At 35.2% G+C, this 14136-nt stretch overlaps 1 protein-coding gene across 1 annotated transcript in view; it reads left to right on the top strand.

Annotated features, from left to right (window-relative positions):
* Nucleotides 1–335: 335 nt before the first annotated feature.
* The window catches only part of LOC127550356 (ubiquinol-cytochrome-c reductase complex assembly factor 1), a 133296-nt gene continuing 119495 nt past the window's right edge, over nucleotides 336–14136 (top strand). The window contains exon 1 of the mRNA XM_051979190.1: nucleotides 336–450. Within this exon, the coding sequence (XP_051835150.1) occupies nucleotides 427–450 (24 nt within the window). The 5' untranslated portion in view covers nucleotides 336–426. The remainder of the gene's footprint in view (nucleotides 451–14136) is intronic.

Here is a 14136-nt window from a genome sequence, read left to right as displayed (position 1 = left end):
AATAGGTGTGTGTGAAGCAAGAGGGAAAGAGCCTGGAAGACGAACGGAGACACTGTGAAGATTGGCTGGGTGGGGTCTCAAAGCAGGGAAGGTTTGGAGTGGGAGAAGGGGCGGTCTGTGTTGGGGGGGAGGGTATGTCTATATGAGGCCACATCTATAGACTTCGAGGGCTGGAAGAGTGGTCCTTGCGAGAAGATTATGGAAGCAGAGGAGCAGGACTAATCCAAGACAACTCGTGGGGTGCGCCGTTGTGACGCAACTGCAGGGAGGGGGGCGGGAATATCGCTTTGGGGGCGCGCGCCCGCACGCGCGCCTACGGTGGGCTGTGCGCTTGCGCCGCCCGTCTCCTGCCGGAGAAAAGGCTTCCCTATCCGCGAGTGAACTCCGGAAATTCACCCTTCCACCCGGAAATGTTTGTTGACGAACATGGCGCTGTTGTGGCGAGTCCTTGTGAGTGATGGAATGACTTTCCGTTTTCCCTTGGCTGGCCCTGGGGTTAGGGGCAGGGGCGTCCTTTCTTCGGGGGCCCGAGGAGGGAGGCAGCGGCTGCCAGAGGGCACTCTGAGATTTCGGGGCCGGCGCAGGTGACAGGCTCTGGGTTGGGGAAACTGAGGCATGCTCTCCAGACCAGCATCTCCTGACTGGACTTTGGCCCCTACAAATGAGCTCCTCAGGAGGAGAAAGGTTTTAGTTGCCTGGCAGGGATTTCAGCCACCCTAGATGTATGTTCTCGTCACTAGCCGCAGCTGTGTGACCTTTGCATGGAGTTTGGACATAAGTCACAATTGAGAGGGACTTTAAGAAAGCTAACGAGGCCCAGTTTCTCTTTTTACAAAGGAGGAAACTGAGGCACAGTCCTGCTACTTACTACTTACTTGTGTGACCTTGAAGCAAGTTGCTTCACTACTCTTGAATTCATCTCTTGAGAAATAAAAGGGGAGATGGGATTCAATGGTCCCTCTCTAAATTCTCTTCTAGTTCTTCCAAGTCATTTAACTGATAAGTGGTAGAAATCCAGGACTAGTCTTCTACGCCTTCCCCTTTATATATACAGTGCCTCTTTATGAAAAAGATTTTAATGATCTTAGCCAGCTTGGAGTACTAGAGAGGTCCTACATGAACTAGAATTCTGTATTTTAGGAGATTGTGTGTGACAGTGAAAAGTGCTGTGGATTTGGAGGGAGAGAATATGCTTTGGAATAATGGCTCTACTATTTGCTACTTCTGTGATTTTAGTCAGGCCATTGTGGATTTCATTTTACTCCCCTGTAAGATAGTGGGATTAAATTAGTTTTCTCTAAGCTTTCTCCCAGGTTAAAGTCTTAACATATTGTGTTTATATAGCATAATATTTATCTAGCAGCTTCAGATTCTTAAAAAGATTTTAAGATCTAGTAGTACAAAGTCAAATATGTGGGAAAAGACAGGAATGGGGCTTAAGATTCTATTGGAAACTTCCCCTAGTGGATGTGGATCTGCAGCTTCTTAAAAAGTTGTCTAAAAATAATAGTAATGATAATATTATTAGCTAACATTTTTATAGCTATTTAAAACATGCAAATAATTTTACAAATATTTCATTTTATCCTAACAACAACTCTGGGAGGTAGGCATTTTCCCAATTTCACAAATGGCTTGTCCAGGATCACATAGACAGTGTTGATCAGGATTTGAACTCTAATCTGACTTCAGTGCTAAATCCATTGTGCCATCAAGCTGCAACTAGAGCCCTGAGAAGTTAAACGACTTACCCAAATTTTCCTGGCTCCAAGATCTACTTTTGTGGGAAAAGATCCATGAGGAAATGCTTGGAAGATATGTTGTTATTTGTCCTTCATTCTTGAAGAAAACCATGACATCAGGGAGATGGTGCTATGGCATGCAAGTGAATTGGATTTGTGAAGAAGGGCTATGCAGGGTCACCTGCCTCACTTTGTCCTCCAGAGCCATCTGAGTGCAGTGACCAGATATAGATTAGGACTGGAAATGGCCCTGGAGCCCATTCCCATTCTGTGATAACTAATCTGACATCATACTGTGCTGCTTTCCTGAAAAATTACCTCATCTGAATTAAGTGCCATAGACTCTGCTTCTTTCCTCCAAAACTAAAAAATTAGACTGCCTGGAAGCAGGAACAACCTTGCATTTCCCTTAGCTTTGAGCCTACGATATTCTCTGCACAAAGTAGGCACTTCATATCTGTTGAGTAAATGAATAAGATTATTAAGCTTACTGAGACACCCAGGAGATATAAAGTTATAAGATAAGGCCATGAAACCCAGTAGTCATTCCATTACATCATATTGCCCCTATTTTATTTTTTATTTTTTGCTGAGGCATTTGGGGTTGTGACTTGCCCAAGGTCACATAGCTAGGAAATGTTAAGTGCCTGAGGTCAGATTTGAACTCAGGTCCTCTTGACTTCAGGGCTGGTGCTCTATACACTGTGCCACCTAATTGCCCCAGTATTGCCCCTAATTTTATAAAATTTAAAGCATTATGTCAATGTGTCAGTGATTTGTATTTTATAATTGCCATAGTCTTCTAATTATTCCTAATTCTCCTTCCTCATTCCATTTTAGCCTTCATACACTATGTAAGTAGTTTTTTAAAATGCTATTTTTACCATGTTATTTTCTTGTTCAGAACCTTTCGCCAAACTGATTTCCTTGATATTCCTCAAGGATGCTTTTCCTACCACTTTGTGTCTTTGCTTATTTTTTGAATATTCTTCTCTGTTTATTCAAATTATACCAGTTTTTCAAGATCCATTTAAAGTTCTGTTTCTGTCAATGAAAACTTCCATAGTTATTTCACTTCATAGTGATCTTTGAACTAATTTAATGATAAAATTTTGGAGCTAGACGAGTCTTCAGAAGTTATTTAGTTCAATCTTAACCTGTTATAAAACCCCTACAAAGTAGAATAGTTAAACTTGCTAGCCTTATTTTCCCTAGTTCTAACCTCTGGAACCACACACTATCTTTTTAATCCCACTTCCATCTAGCTATTCACATTCTAAAGCTTATGGATTATTATATCTCTATTTCTTTTTCCTGAAAGCAGGCAAAGAAACTTTTATTGTCACTAGACATTCAAGTTACAAATGTCAGTGTAATAGTAAAGTGGAATGTACCAAGAGGATCACTATTATTTTTGCTCTTTGTTTATTGAAAAGGTCTGTTTTTGGAATGCAGACCCTCTTCATCTGTCCAATATATAGTGACTACTGCAAGAGTCCTAACTTATGCAGTGTTAATATTGGTTAGTAATATTCTCAGCTATTTTTGTCCACTGGGAAACTAAGGTTTTTTTTTTTTTTTAAAGCTTTATTAATTTTCTGTTCACTCCCTTGAAAAAAAGAAAAAGAAAAGCCCTTTTGACAAGTATACATAATTAAGGAAAACACATTCCCTCATGAAAAAGTATGAACTGCTCTTCTAAGCACTATAGAGACAGAAGACTACAGTCTTACGTAAGGAAATGGTAGCCAGATATGGAGACTAGACTCTGATTTCATTAGCATTTGAAGCTTCTGTTGAGAAACTACTTCTACCAGAAGGTTCACAGCTTAACTACAATTTGTGGTCTTAGAGTTGCCTGGTGTACTAAGAATATTTTAATTTTAATTTTTTTCAATAAAAATATATTTTCTTTTTCTTCCATCTTCTTGCCAGTCCTACAAGACTAACAAATTGTAACAAACAAACTCCATCATTGGCTATGTCCAAAAAATATCTATCTCAGTCTATAATCTCAACCACTTCTCAGGAAATGGATAGCATATTTCATCATTTGTTCTCTGGAATCATGGTTGGTCCTTGCACTGATCAGAATTTTTATGCCTTTCAAAGTTTGTCGTTATAATTTTATTATATAAAGTGTTCTCCCTCTATTCTGTATCATCACTTCTTGCAAGGCTTCCCAGGTTTCTCTGAAACTGCCTCCTTCATCATTTTTCATCCACAAGAGGCAGTATGGCTCACTGAATAGGTTAAGAGCACAGCGGGAATTAATTAAAAGAAAATGAGGAAAAGGAAGGGTAAGAGTGGGAGAAGAGGAAAAAAAAGAAAATGAGGTAGAAGAGAGAAAGGGAGATGATGACTACAGTTGCTTCTTTTGGATTTGTAAATCATTGGGAAAATTGTTTTTTGTGGGACTGGCTCTGGTGCCTCTGGGCTACTAGACTCAAGTTGGTCAAGGACCTGAGAGTATATTATTTTGATAGAAGTTTTTTCCTTTTCTCCCTCCTCTGAAACCTTGCAAGGGTTATTTCAAAAGAGATTTTGAAAATATTTATCTTTTTCTTCTACCTTATTTCTATTTACTTGATTGCTATCATTTACCTGGGAGCTAAGAACAATTAGTTCTACCATTGATTCTTACCTTTGACAAGCCACTTAATTATTCTACCTAAGGTTACCCATCTGAAACAAGGATAATGTCAGTACTAAATGTTTCATAGGTTTGTTGTGATGTTGCTATGGAAGTACATAAATGACTTGTAAACTTTGAAGCATTATATAAATGTCATCTGCTGTTATCATTGTTGTCATTTGTTGAAGAGGAGAATTAAAAGGTACCAAGGTAAGCACCTAAATACTAGAAAGAGCTGGATTTGGAGTTTGAGGATCTGGGTTCAATCCTGACTGCTGCTTAGAACGTGTGACTTTGGACAAATCACTTAACCATAGACCTCAGTTTCCTCTTATGGAAAATACGGAATCTGGAATGGTGTGGATCCTGGGGCCCCTTCTTACATCTATGTTCCTTTGTTATTAGAGCAGATTCTTGATTTGAATGGAAAATCAGTCACCAGTCAACAAGCATTTATTAAACTCTTAGCTATATGTTAAGTTTTGAAGGCACAAAGATATATAAAAAATCAAAGATTTTACATTCAGATGGGGAAACATCATTTAAGTCACTAGGTGCATACAGAATATATACAGAATTGATTGAAAGTTATCTGGGGTGGTGGGGGAAGGCAGTGGCAACTGGTGAGACCCAAAAAAATTCCTGTAGAAATGAGATTTAAATCAATCTTGAAGGAAATTAAGGTAACTAAGAGGCCAAGATAAGGGGGGAAAAGCAGTTCAGCCATAGGAAGTAGTGTAAAAGCATAGTGTAAATAGGCCAGAGAAGCTGTATCCTAATATGTGTGGAGGGGAGAAAAGTATAAGAAGACTGAAAGGTCTTTAAATAACAAACATAAAAATTTCCAATGAGATATTTTACATTTACATCTTTTCCTATTTTTTCTTTTCCTTTTATTTCTTTTTTTTTTTTTTTTTTTTTTTTTTTTTTTGCTTTTGCTTTATTGTATCTTGATTTCTCACAAACTCATTAGTTTCCATTTGTTCAGTTCTAATTTTTAAGGAATTATTTTCCTCAGTGAGCTTTTGTACCTCCTTTCCCAATTAGCCGATTTTGCTTTTTAAGGCATTCTTTTCATTAGCTTTTTGTATTTCCTTTTGTACCACTCTCAATTCTTTTCCTAATTTTCCCTCTATATCTCTTACTTGATTTTCAAAATCTCTTTTGAGCTTGAGCCCATTTCTTATTTTTCTTGGAGTCTTTGGATGTAGGAGCTTTGACTTTATCATTTCCTGAGTGTATCAAACATAAGAATTTATATTTTGTCATGGAAATAATAGAATAATATTGAAGGTCATAAGCTGGGGTAGAATGACATGATTAGACCTATGCCTTAGAAAAATCATTTGGAAAAATGAGAAAGGGAGACCATTTAAAAGGCTGCTACATAATCCAGATAAAAGATAAGGAATGAATTAGGATTGTAACTGTGTGAGTAGAGAAGACATGTCAGTGAGTCAGTCAATAAACAATTATTAAGCACCTACTATGTGCCAAGCACTTTGCTAATCACTGAGGATATAAAAAGAGGCAAAAAATGATCTCTATCCTCAAGAAGCTTACAGTTTTATTAGAAAGATAAGCAAGTACACACATTATATTCAGAATAAATAATAAATACTTAATGTAGAGAAGGCCATGGAATTAAAATGGATTGGGAAGGGCTTTCTATAGAAGGCAATTTTAGTTGGACATTGGAGAAATTCAGGAAACTCAGAAGGTAGAGATGAGGAGGGAGAGCAGTCTAAATATGGAGGAATAGGCAAAACTGGATCTGAGAAAGCAGAAACAAGATTTGGCATCAGATTGGATATATAGGGTTAGTGAGAGTAAGGAGAAAAGAATGATACTTTGATATCAAGATTGATATCAAGCCTAATAGTATGGATATTGATAAAAGGGGAGAGTTTGGGAATTAATCAATTCTGTTTTGGACTTGTGTTTAAGATACCTACTAAACATCCAGTTTAAGATATCTAAAAAGCAGTGGGTTACATAGAAGTGGAGCTCAAGAGACTAGGAATGCTTATATCTGGGAGTCATCTACATTGCTCTGCTAATTCAACTTATGGGAGTTGATAAGATCAATGAGACAACAGAAAAGATCCTAGGATATTTGTGCTTTGAGCGACATCTCTAGTCCGTTAATGTGAAATAGATAAAGGCCGAGAAAATGTTTGAATATACAGGAGAACTAGGAGAGAATGTCATGGAAACATAGGAGAGAAGAGTATTCAGAACAAGATATTCTAGTGTCAAATATTAGAGAGAAGTTAAGAAGGCTGGATGAAGATTGAAGAAGAAACAGACCACTAATTTGGCAATTGACATGTAAAATCTCTTCATTCTAATGTTATGATTTTAATGTATAAGTTGAATAAGTTCGTTTGTAATTCTTTTGGTAATATTTTAGGGTTATCCTACATAGCTAGCTCTTCTTTTTCTTATTTATCTCTTTGGCCTCAGTTTTTGCATAGTCTTTTCCTCTTAGTTGTATTTAGGAAGAAGAGATTCACACTGAAAATGTCATGTAATTCCAGCATTGCAAGTCTGCCTGTTCATTATCAGGGTGTGCTCCTTTCATTGATTGTGTTGCCATTGCTATTATCTAGTGAGAAATGTGATGCTTTGTAGAAAACTATTCAGTATCCTTAGGAAGCAATAACCATATTCAAATGATTTAAAGCAGAACTGAATAAATTTGCTTTATATTTAGGAGCCTAGCATTAAATCTAAGAAGCAAATTTCATAAAATCATAACACCGGAAGTGTTCAAAGGATTGCCTTGCATCACCTCATTGTTGAAAAGAGAGCCAAGTGTCCAACACAGTTGATCATCATATAATCTTGTTGCTGTGTTTTCTTGGTTCTTTACTCAGCTTCAGTTCATGTAAGCCTCTCTCTAAGCCTTTCTGAAATCAGCCTGCTCATCATTTCTTATAGAACAATAATGTTCTATTATATTCATACACCATAACTTAATCAACCATTCCTCAGCTGATGGGCATTCATTCATTCAAAAAAAAAAAGGGCTGCTATGAACATTTTTGCACAGTTTTCCCCTTTTTTGTGATCTTTTTGGGATACAGAGCCACTAGAGACACTGCTGAATTGAAGGGGATGCACAGTTGATAGCCCTTTGGGCATAGTTCTAGATTGCTCTCCAAAATTGTTAGATCATTTCACAACTCCCTCAACAATGCATTAGTGTCCCAGTTTTTCCACATCCCCTCCAACATTTATCCTTATCTTTTCCTGTCATTTTAGCCAACTTGAGAAGTGTGTAGTGCTACCTCAGAGTTGTCTTAATTTTCTTTTTCTAATTAGCTGTGGTTTAGAGCATATTTCATAAAACTAGAACAATTCGTTTTTGTTTTTTTTGTAATAGCTTTTTATTTTTTTAAATACATGCAAAAATAGTTTTTAACATCCACTCTTGCAAAACCTTTTGTTTCATATTTTTCTCCCTCTTTTTTTCTCCTTTCCTTCCCCTAGATAGTAAGTAATCCAGTATGGGTTAATTATGTGCAATTCTTCTAAACATATTTTCACATTTATCATGCTATACAAAAAAAATCAGATCAAAAAGGAAACAAAATGAGAGAAGACAACAAGCAAACAAAAAAAGTTGAAAATACTATGTTGTGATCCATATTCAGTCCCTGTAGTCCTCTTTCTAGGTTTAGATGGCTCTCTTCACAAGTTTATTGGAATTGATCTGAATCACCTCATTGTTGAAAAGAGCCATGGCTGTCACAGTAGATCATCACATAATTTTGTTGTCATGTACAATGATCTTCTGGTTCTGTTTACTTCATTTAGCATCAGTTCATGTAAGTCTCTCCAGGCCTCTCTGAAATCATCCTGCTCATTATTTCTTATAGAACAATAATCCATTACATTCATATACCATAACTTATTCAGCCACAACCTTGCTCCTACAAACATTTTTGCACATGTTGGGGAGTCCCTTTCCCTTCTTTATGATCTCTTTGGGACACAGAACCATCTGAGCCAATCTGAGAGGTGTGAAGGAACACATTCATTTTTGAACATATCCCTTGGCCTGCTATAGCAAAACATTTCCTATAACAAGTATTTTAAGGGGAAAAAAAGAGTTTAGTAAGGCCAACTTAATCAATACATCAACCACACCTGATAATATTTTCAATATTGCCTTATCACGGTCCCCCACTTCTTAGTAAAGGAAGGCCGGTATATTTTCTTACTGGTGAAGTATGGTCATTATTATTATACAATGTTAATTTTTTCCCAGTATGAATCTTAATGATATTTAATATTTAAATTCACATTTGTTCATGGTTTATTATTGATATTTGTTTGTGATTTTAGGTAGATAAATGAGCTTTGGGGATACTCTGGTAACCTGCCATCTAAAATTTGTTGAACTTTGAAGCAAGCATACTAGAGTGATCAGATGACATGCTGAGATCATTTTAGTTTTTTCCATTTTGTACTTCTACTTCCAAAATTGAGTTACAAAACTCATTTTTTTCCTTTACATACTTAAAAAAAATTATTTTCAGTCTACAGTATTTATTTTCTCTCATCCAGCATTGAAAAAGAAAGAAAATTAAAATCATTGTAATATTAATAGTCAAAAAATAGTCAAATATTCATAGTTAAAGATTGGCTATGTCCAAAAAATATTAAGTCTTATTTTGTATTTTAAGTTTATCTTTTTGACTGGAGATAGGTAGCCTGGTTGATTAGTGCTTCATCATTGGTCCTCTAGAATTGTGGTTGGCTTTTAATCGGAGTTTTAAATTCAAAGTTATTTGTCTTGATGATGTTATTATATAAATTGTTATTTTTGTTCACATTATTGTGGCACAAGTTCATACAACTCTTCCCAAGTTCTTCTGAAACCGTCCCTTTGGTCATTTCTTACTGCACAAAAGTATTTTAATTCACTTATATCCCATTTTGTTCAGCCATTACTCAATTGATGGACACTTCCTTAGCTTCCAGTCCTGCTATTACAAGTTAGACCATTCCACCAAATGGGGAAAGTTCTCTTATAGTCTCTATGAAGATATTTTCCTATCCTCCTTTATATATCCTACTCTTAGTGATTGCTTCTGGGTCTACAAACTACTTGGTAGCAGCAAAAAATTTAAAAAAAAATTTTTTTTTTTTTTTTTTTTTTACACACATTGCTTTGTGAATCATGTTGGGGGAGAAAAATCAGAGCAAAAGGGAAAAAAAATTTAAAAAAAACAAAAAAGAAGTGAACATAGCATATGTTGATTTACATTCAGTCTTCTTAGTTCTTTTTCTGGATGCAGATGGAATTTTCTGTCCAAAGTCTATTGGGATCGCTTTGAATCATTGAATCACTGAGAAAAGAACCAAGTCTTTTATAGTTGATCGTCATACATTCTTGCTGTTACTGTGTACAATTTATTCCTGATTCCAGCAGCAAAAACTATTCTTCTTTATATCTGAATGTAGATCACCAAAATGTCCTAGAGGTGGTGTGAATTTCAGCACAAAGAGACACACAGATTGCAACTAAAAGCAAAGCTTTAAACTTAATAAATATATAACTACCCAACTGGTATGTCAGTCCAGGAGTTTCTGTATTTGGGCTGGAACACATGTATAAGTTAGTCAAAGATATTTGAACACATGTGTAAATCTGAGTTATTGGGTGAGGGTGGAGAGGAAAAGAACTGTGAATGGAGTAACTGGAGCCAAGTGGAATGGGTCTGCAAAGCTGTTACGAAGGAAATGAATTTTCAATACACCTATAAAGAAAGGTAGATAATGTTGTTTCATAAGAAGGATGAGTGGCCCAGGAATGAAGAAAGACAACTAGGAGATTGGCTTTGTTTGGATTACTGAACCACCAGGAAGTGTATGGTTAAATAGATGGATAGATAGGTTAGGAAAGAGGCACTTAGTTAAGATTTGTTAGAGGCAGCTTGGTTTTATAAAATATTGAGTTGGTCATGCTGGTTCTGCCATTATCACAATCTGACCATAAATAATTATTCATTTGAAAACTGATGAAATTGCACATTCATTAATCTTTAGGGTTCTTTAAAGTTTTGAAAATATGATTTATAATCAAACAATTGTAATTTGATTAAGAAAGCATTTGGGATTGACTGCAAATTTCTGAGAAAATACACATTCAAAAGCAATTCAGAGACACCTAATAGAAAGAACAGTGCACCTGGAGTCTTAAAAGAAGTTTTTGTGTCCTAGCTGACTAGCTTTGTAACACTTTTTCCTAACACCTTTTAGCCTGTTTTTTTAATCTGTAAAATGGTAATAATGATACTTTATATAATGATATTTAAATGGACTGCTGTATACAAAGTATTTTTAAGCTTTTAAGTAAGTCATAAATGTAAGGCATTCTTAACCAAAAAACATGATTCTTGTAACTTTATATTACAAAGTAGAAGGGAAGAGTTACCTTGTTTTAATTTTAGCACCCTTGAGTGTCAGGGCTAGAGCTATGTCTGTAAGATTGGGTAGATAACTGTTACCTGCAGTCAGGGAGACCTGAATTAAAAGCTGGCCTCAAACTCTTAATGGCTGTCACTGGGGGCAACTTACTTAACTTTTGTCTGCTTAAGTTTTCTCAGCTATAAAATGAAGTATTGGTAAAGGCTTTAGCACAGACCTTGACACATAATAGACACTTAATCCTTTATTATTGAGTGAGTGGGGAAGAAAGGCTGAGATTGAGGTGACTTTCCCAGTAAGAATTGATTTAAAATATTTAAAATAAAATTTAAAATAAGGCCAAGTAGAACCCAAATTATATTGACACAATTCTGTTAATGCTGAAAAAATAAGTGATAAAATTCTTCAGAAAAATTTTCAAACATTCACATTGTTCCTTTTTGACATTTCCTCCAATGTCTTTTTTGGGGGATAAAACTTAACCTGTTTGTCTTATCCCATATTTGAATTTTTAGGAAAATAACACTTGACACTATGAATAATTCTGGTAAATCTTATTTTGAGTTAAAATAGAAAACCCAAGAAAATCAAAGTCCTTTTAAAAAAAAAATTGCAAATCTCAGTTGAAGGTAGAGCATTTTAAATTTGAATTTTACTTCATCTTCATGGAAACATATTTCTAGATCTGTTCTCTTTTCCACAAAAGGATATGTTATTTCAAAAACAATAGTTACAATAACTTAACATTTTATAATCACTTTAAAAATCTTTTTCATCTCATTTGTTACTCAAAACAATCTTGTAAAATTGATAGTGCCAAGTATTAATTTTTTTTTTATAGATGAAGGAATTATGAGGTTATAAAATAATTGAATTAATCTGTCAAGTTTTATTTTGTAGATGTGGAACCTGAGGCAGAGAGGTTAAGTAACTTGCCTAGATAGTGTCTCAATCAGTTTGAACTCAAGTTTTCCTGATTCCAAAGCATATTCTATCCATTATGCTACTAAATTGTCTTTAGATAAGCATGCCATATCAATGCTACTAGTTAAGTAATAGAGTTTAGAGTCACATGGAGACCTCATTCTCCAAGCCCATTGCACTTTTTCCTATGTCACGTCTTATTAGTGATTGCGGTTTTGACCTGACCTCTGATTGGTTTGTGAAAATTCATTCTCAAATTAAACCAAAAGACCTGTAATTATCTTTGAGAATTTCTTGAAACATTGAGAGGTTGTGATTTGCCCATGGTTGTTTTTTAAAATGTTTTATTTTATTTATTTAATATTTTTCCCCAGTTACAGTCAAAACAAATTTTTTTACATGTTTTTAAAATTTCCAAGTTTTAGGGTTCTCTCCCTTATCCCCATCCACAATTAAGAAACCATATGTGAAGATATGTAAAATATTTTCATAAAAGTCAAGTTATGAAAAAAAAAGGATCTCCCATCCTTGAAGAAAGTAAAAACCCCCAAGAAAAACTAAACTAGAGAACTAAGCTAGAGAGAGGGAGAGAAAGAGAATGCTTCAATCTTTATTTAGGCACAATCAGTTCCTTTTCTGGGTATGGATAGGATTTTTCATCATAGTCCTTCATAGTAGTCATGGATGATTGTATTGCTGAGAGTAGCAAAGTCATTTACAGCTGATCATCCTAGAACATTATACATTTATACAATTCACTTTGCTTGAGTTCATGGAGGACTTTCCAGATGGGTTTTTTTCCCCCTGAGAAAATCCTGCTCATCATTTCTCACAAAGCAACAATATTCTATCACAGACACATACCACAGTTTATTGAGCCATTTCCCAATTGATAGGTATCCCCTCGATTTCCAATTTTTTTTGCCCCGAGAAGAGAGCTGCTATGAATATTATTTGTACCTATAGGTCATTTTCCCTTTGGGCATAAACCATATCTTTTGACCATTTATCAATTTGGAGCATGGCTTTTTTTTTTTTTTTAAATAAATTTGTTCTCTTTGTTTGAGAAATGAAGCCGTTTCAGAGAAACTTGCTTCAGAAATTTTTATTACCATTACGCTTCCTATTTCCCCCATTTATTCTCTCTTTTCACCCTCAAAAGTATAATTGTACTGACCACTCCCTCCCCCGATATGCCCTCTCTTTTATTACCTTCTTCCCCTTTCCTATACCCCATTTCCCTCCTATACCTTTATATTGTATGTTATTTCCTTTTTGAGCTAATTCTGATGAGAATAAGATTCATTTACCTCCTTTTCCCCTTCAGTGTAAAAGCTTTTTCTTGCCTCTTTTTTTATGACTTGCCCATAGTTATAAAACAAATGTGAACCAGAGATAGTGTTTGATTCTTTTACTCTTCCTGACTCCATGGCTGGCCCTTTCTCCACTCTACCATGCTTTTTCTTGAAAGTTAAATGATATTAATCACTCTAATTTTGCCCAATTTAACATATGGTACATAACTTATGAATATATTTCTTAACAATCCTTCTTGAGCCTTAACTCTCTATCTCATTTCATGATGCAGACATTTCACACTGTCTTTTCCTTTCACCCTCAAAATAGTATGCCTATTTTCTTACTATATCCCAAGAAGAGGACATCCGATGTGGGCTCCCATGTTTCTCTTCATTTCTCAAAATTTCTTAGCATAATTAACTCTTCACTAAGGGTAATCCCTCCATGTTTCTTTGTTTTTTGTCTCTTTGAGGATCTCCACTAGTCATCTTTCCTTTATTACAAGTTACGTCCAATTGATTCTGAACATTCTTAGGTTTTCTCAATGTTCAAAAAGCCTCTCTTTCTCTTTTAACTTCTGTCTTACTCATTTTCTTAAACTTGTTGAAACAATTTGGCCACACCTGCTACTTCCTCACCGTACTGAAACTGCTCTATCAAAGGTCATCAGTGATCTCCTGTTCCTAATTTCCAAATTCATTGATTTTTTTTTTTAAAGTTTTTATCCTCCTTGACCATTGTGAATTTTTGATTCTAATGATACTCTGGTATCATTATATCTGGATATATTAATCCAGAGTGCTGGACTAATAAATAGTTAGAAAGACCCAGGTTCAAATCCCACCACATACATTTAACAAATCTGTGAGCCTTGATGAGTCACTTAATGTTTCTAGACCTCAGCTTTCTGATAAGTGAAATGGGGATGATGATAAATCACCTCTCTTGCAGGATTTATATTAAGTGAAAATATGTAAAGTGACTTTAAGGTGCCATTTTAATATTAGCTATTATTATAATTATTTAATTAACATTAATATTAATATTATTAGTGTTTTTTCTTTCTACTCAATATACTTAATATACTTGGTTCCC

The sequence above is a fragment of the Antechinus flavipes genome, chromosome 2 (assembly GCF_016432865.1).
Source record: "Antechinus flavipes isolate AdamAnt ecotype Samford, QLD, Australia chromosome 2, AdamAnt_v2, whole genome shotgun sequence".
Lineage (NCBI taxonomy): Eukaryota > Metazoa > Chordata > Mammalia > Dasyuromorphia > Dasyuridae > Antechinus > Antechinus flavipes.
This window is presented reverse-complemented; position numbering and strand designations above follow the sequence as displayed.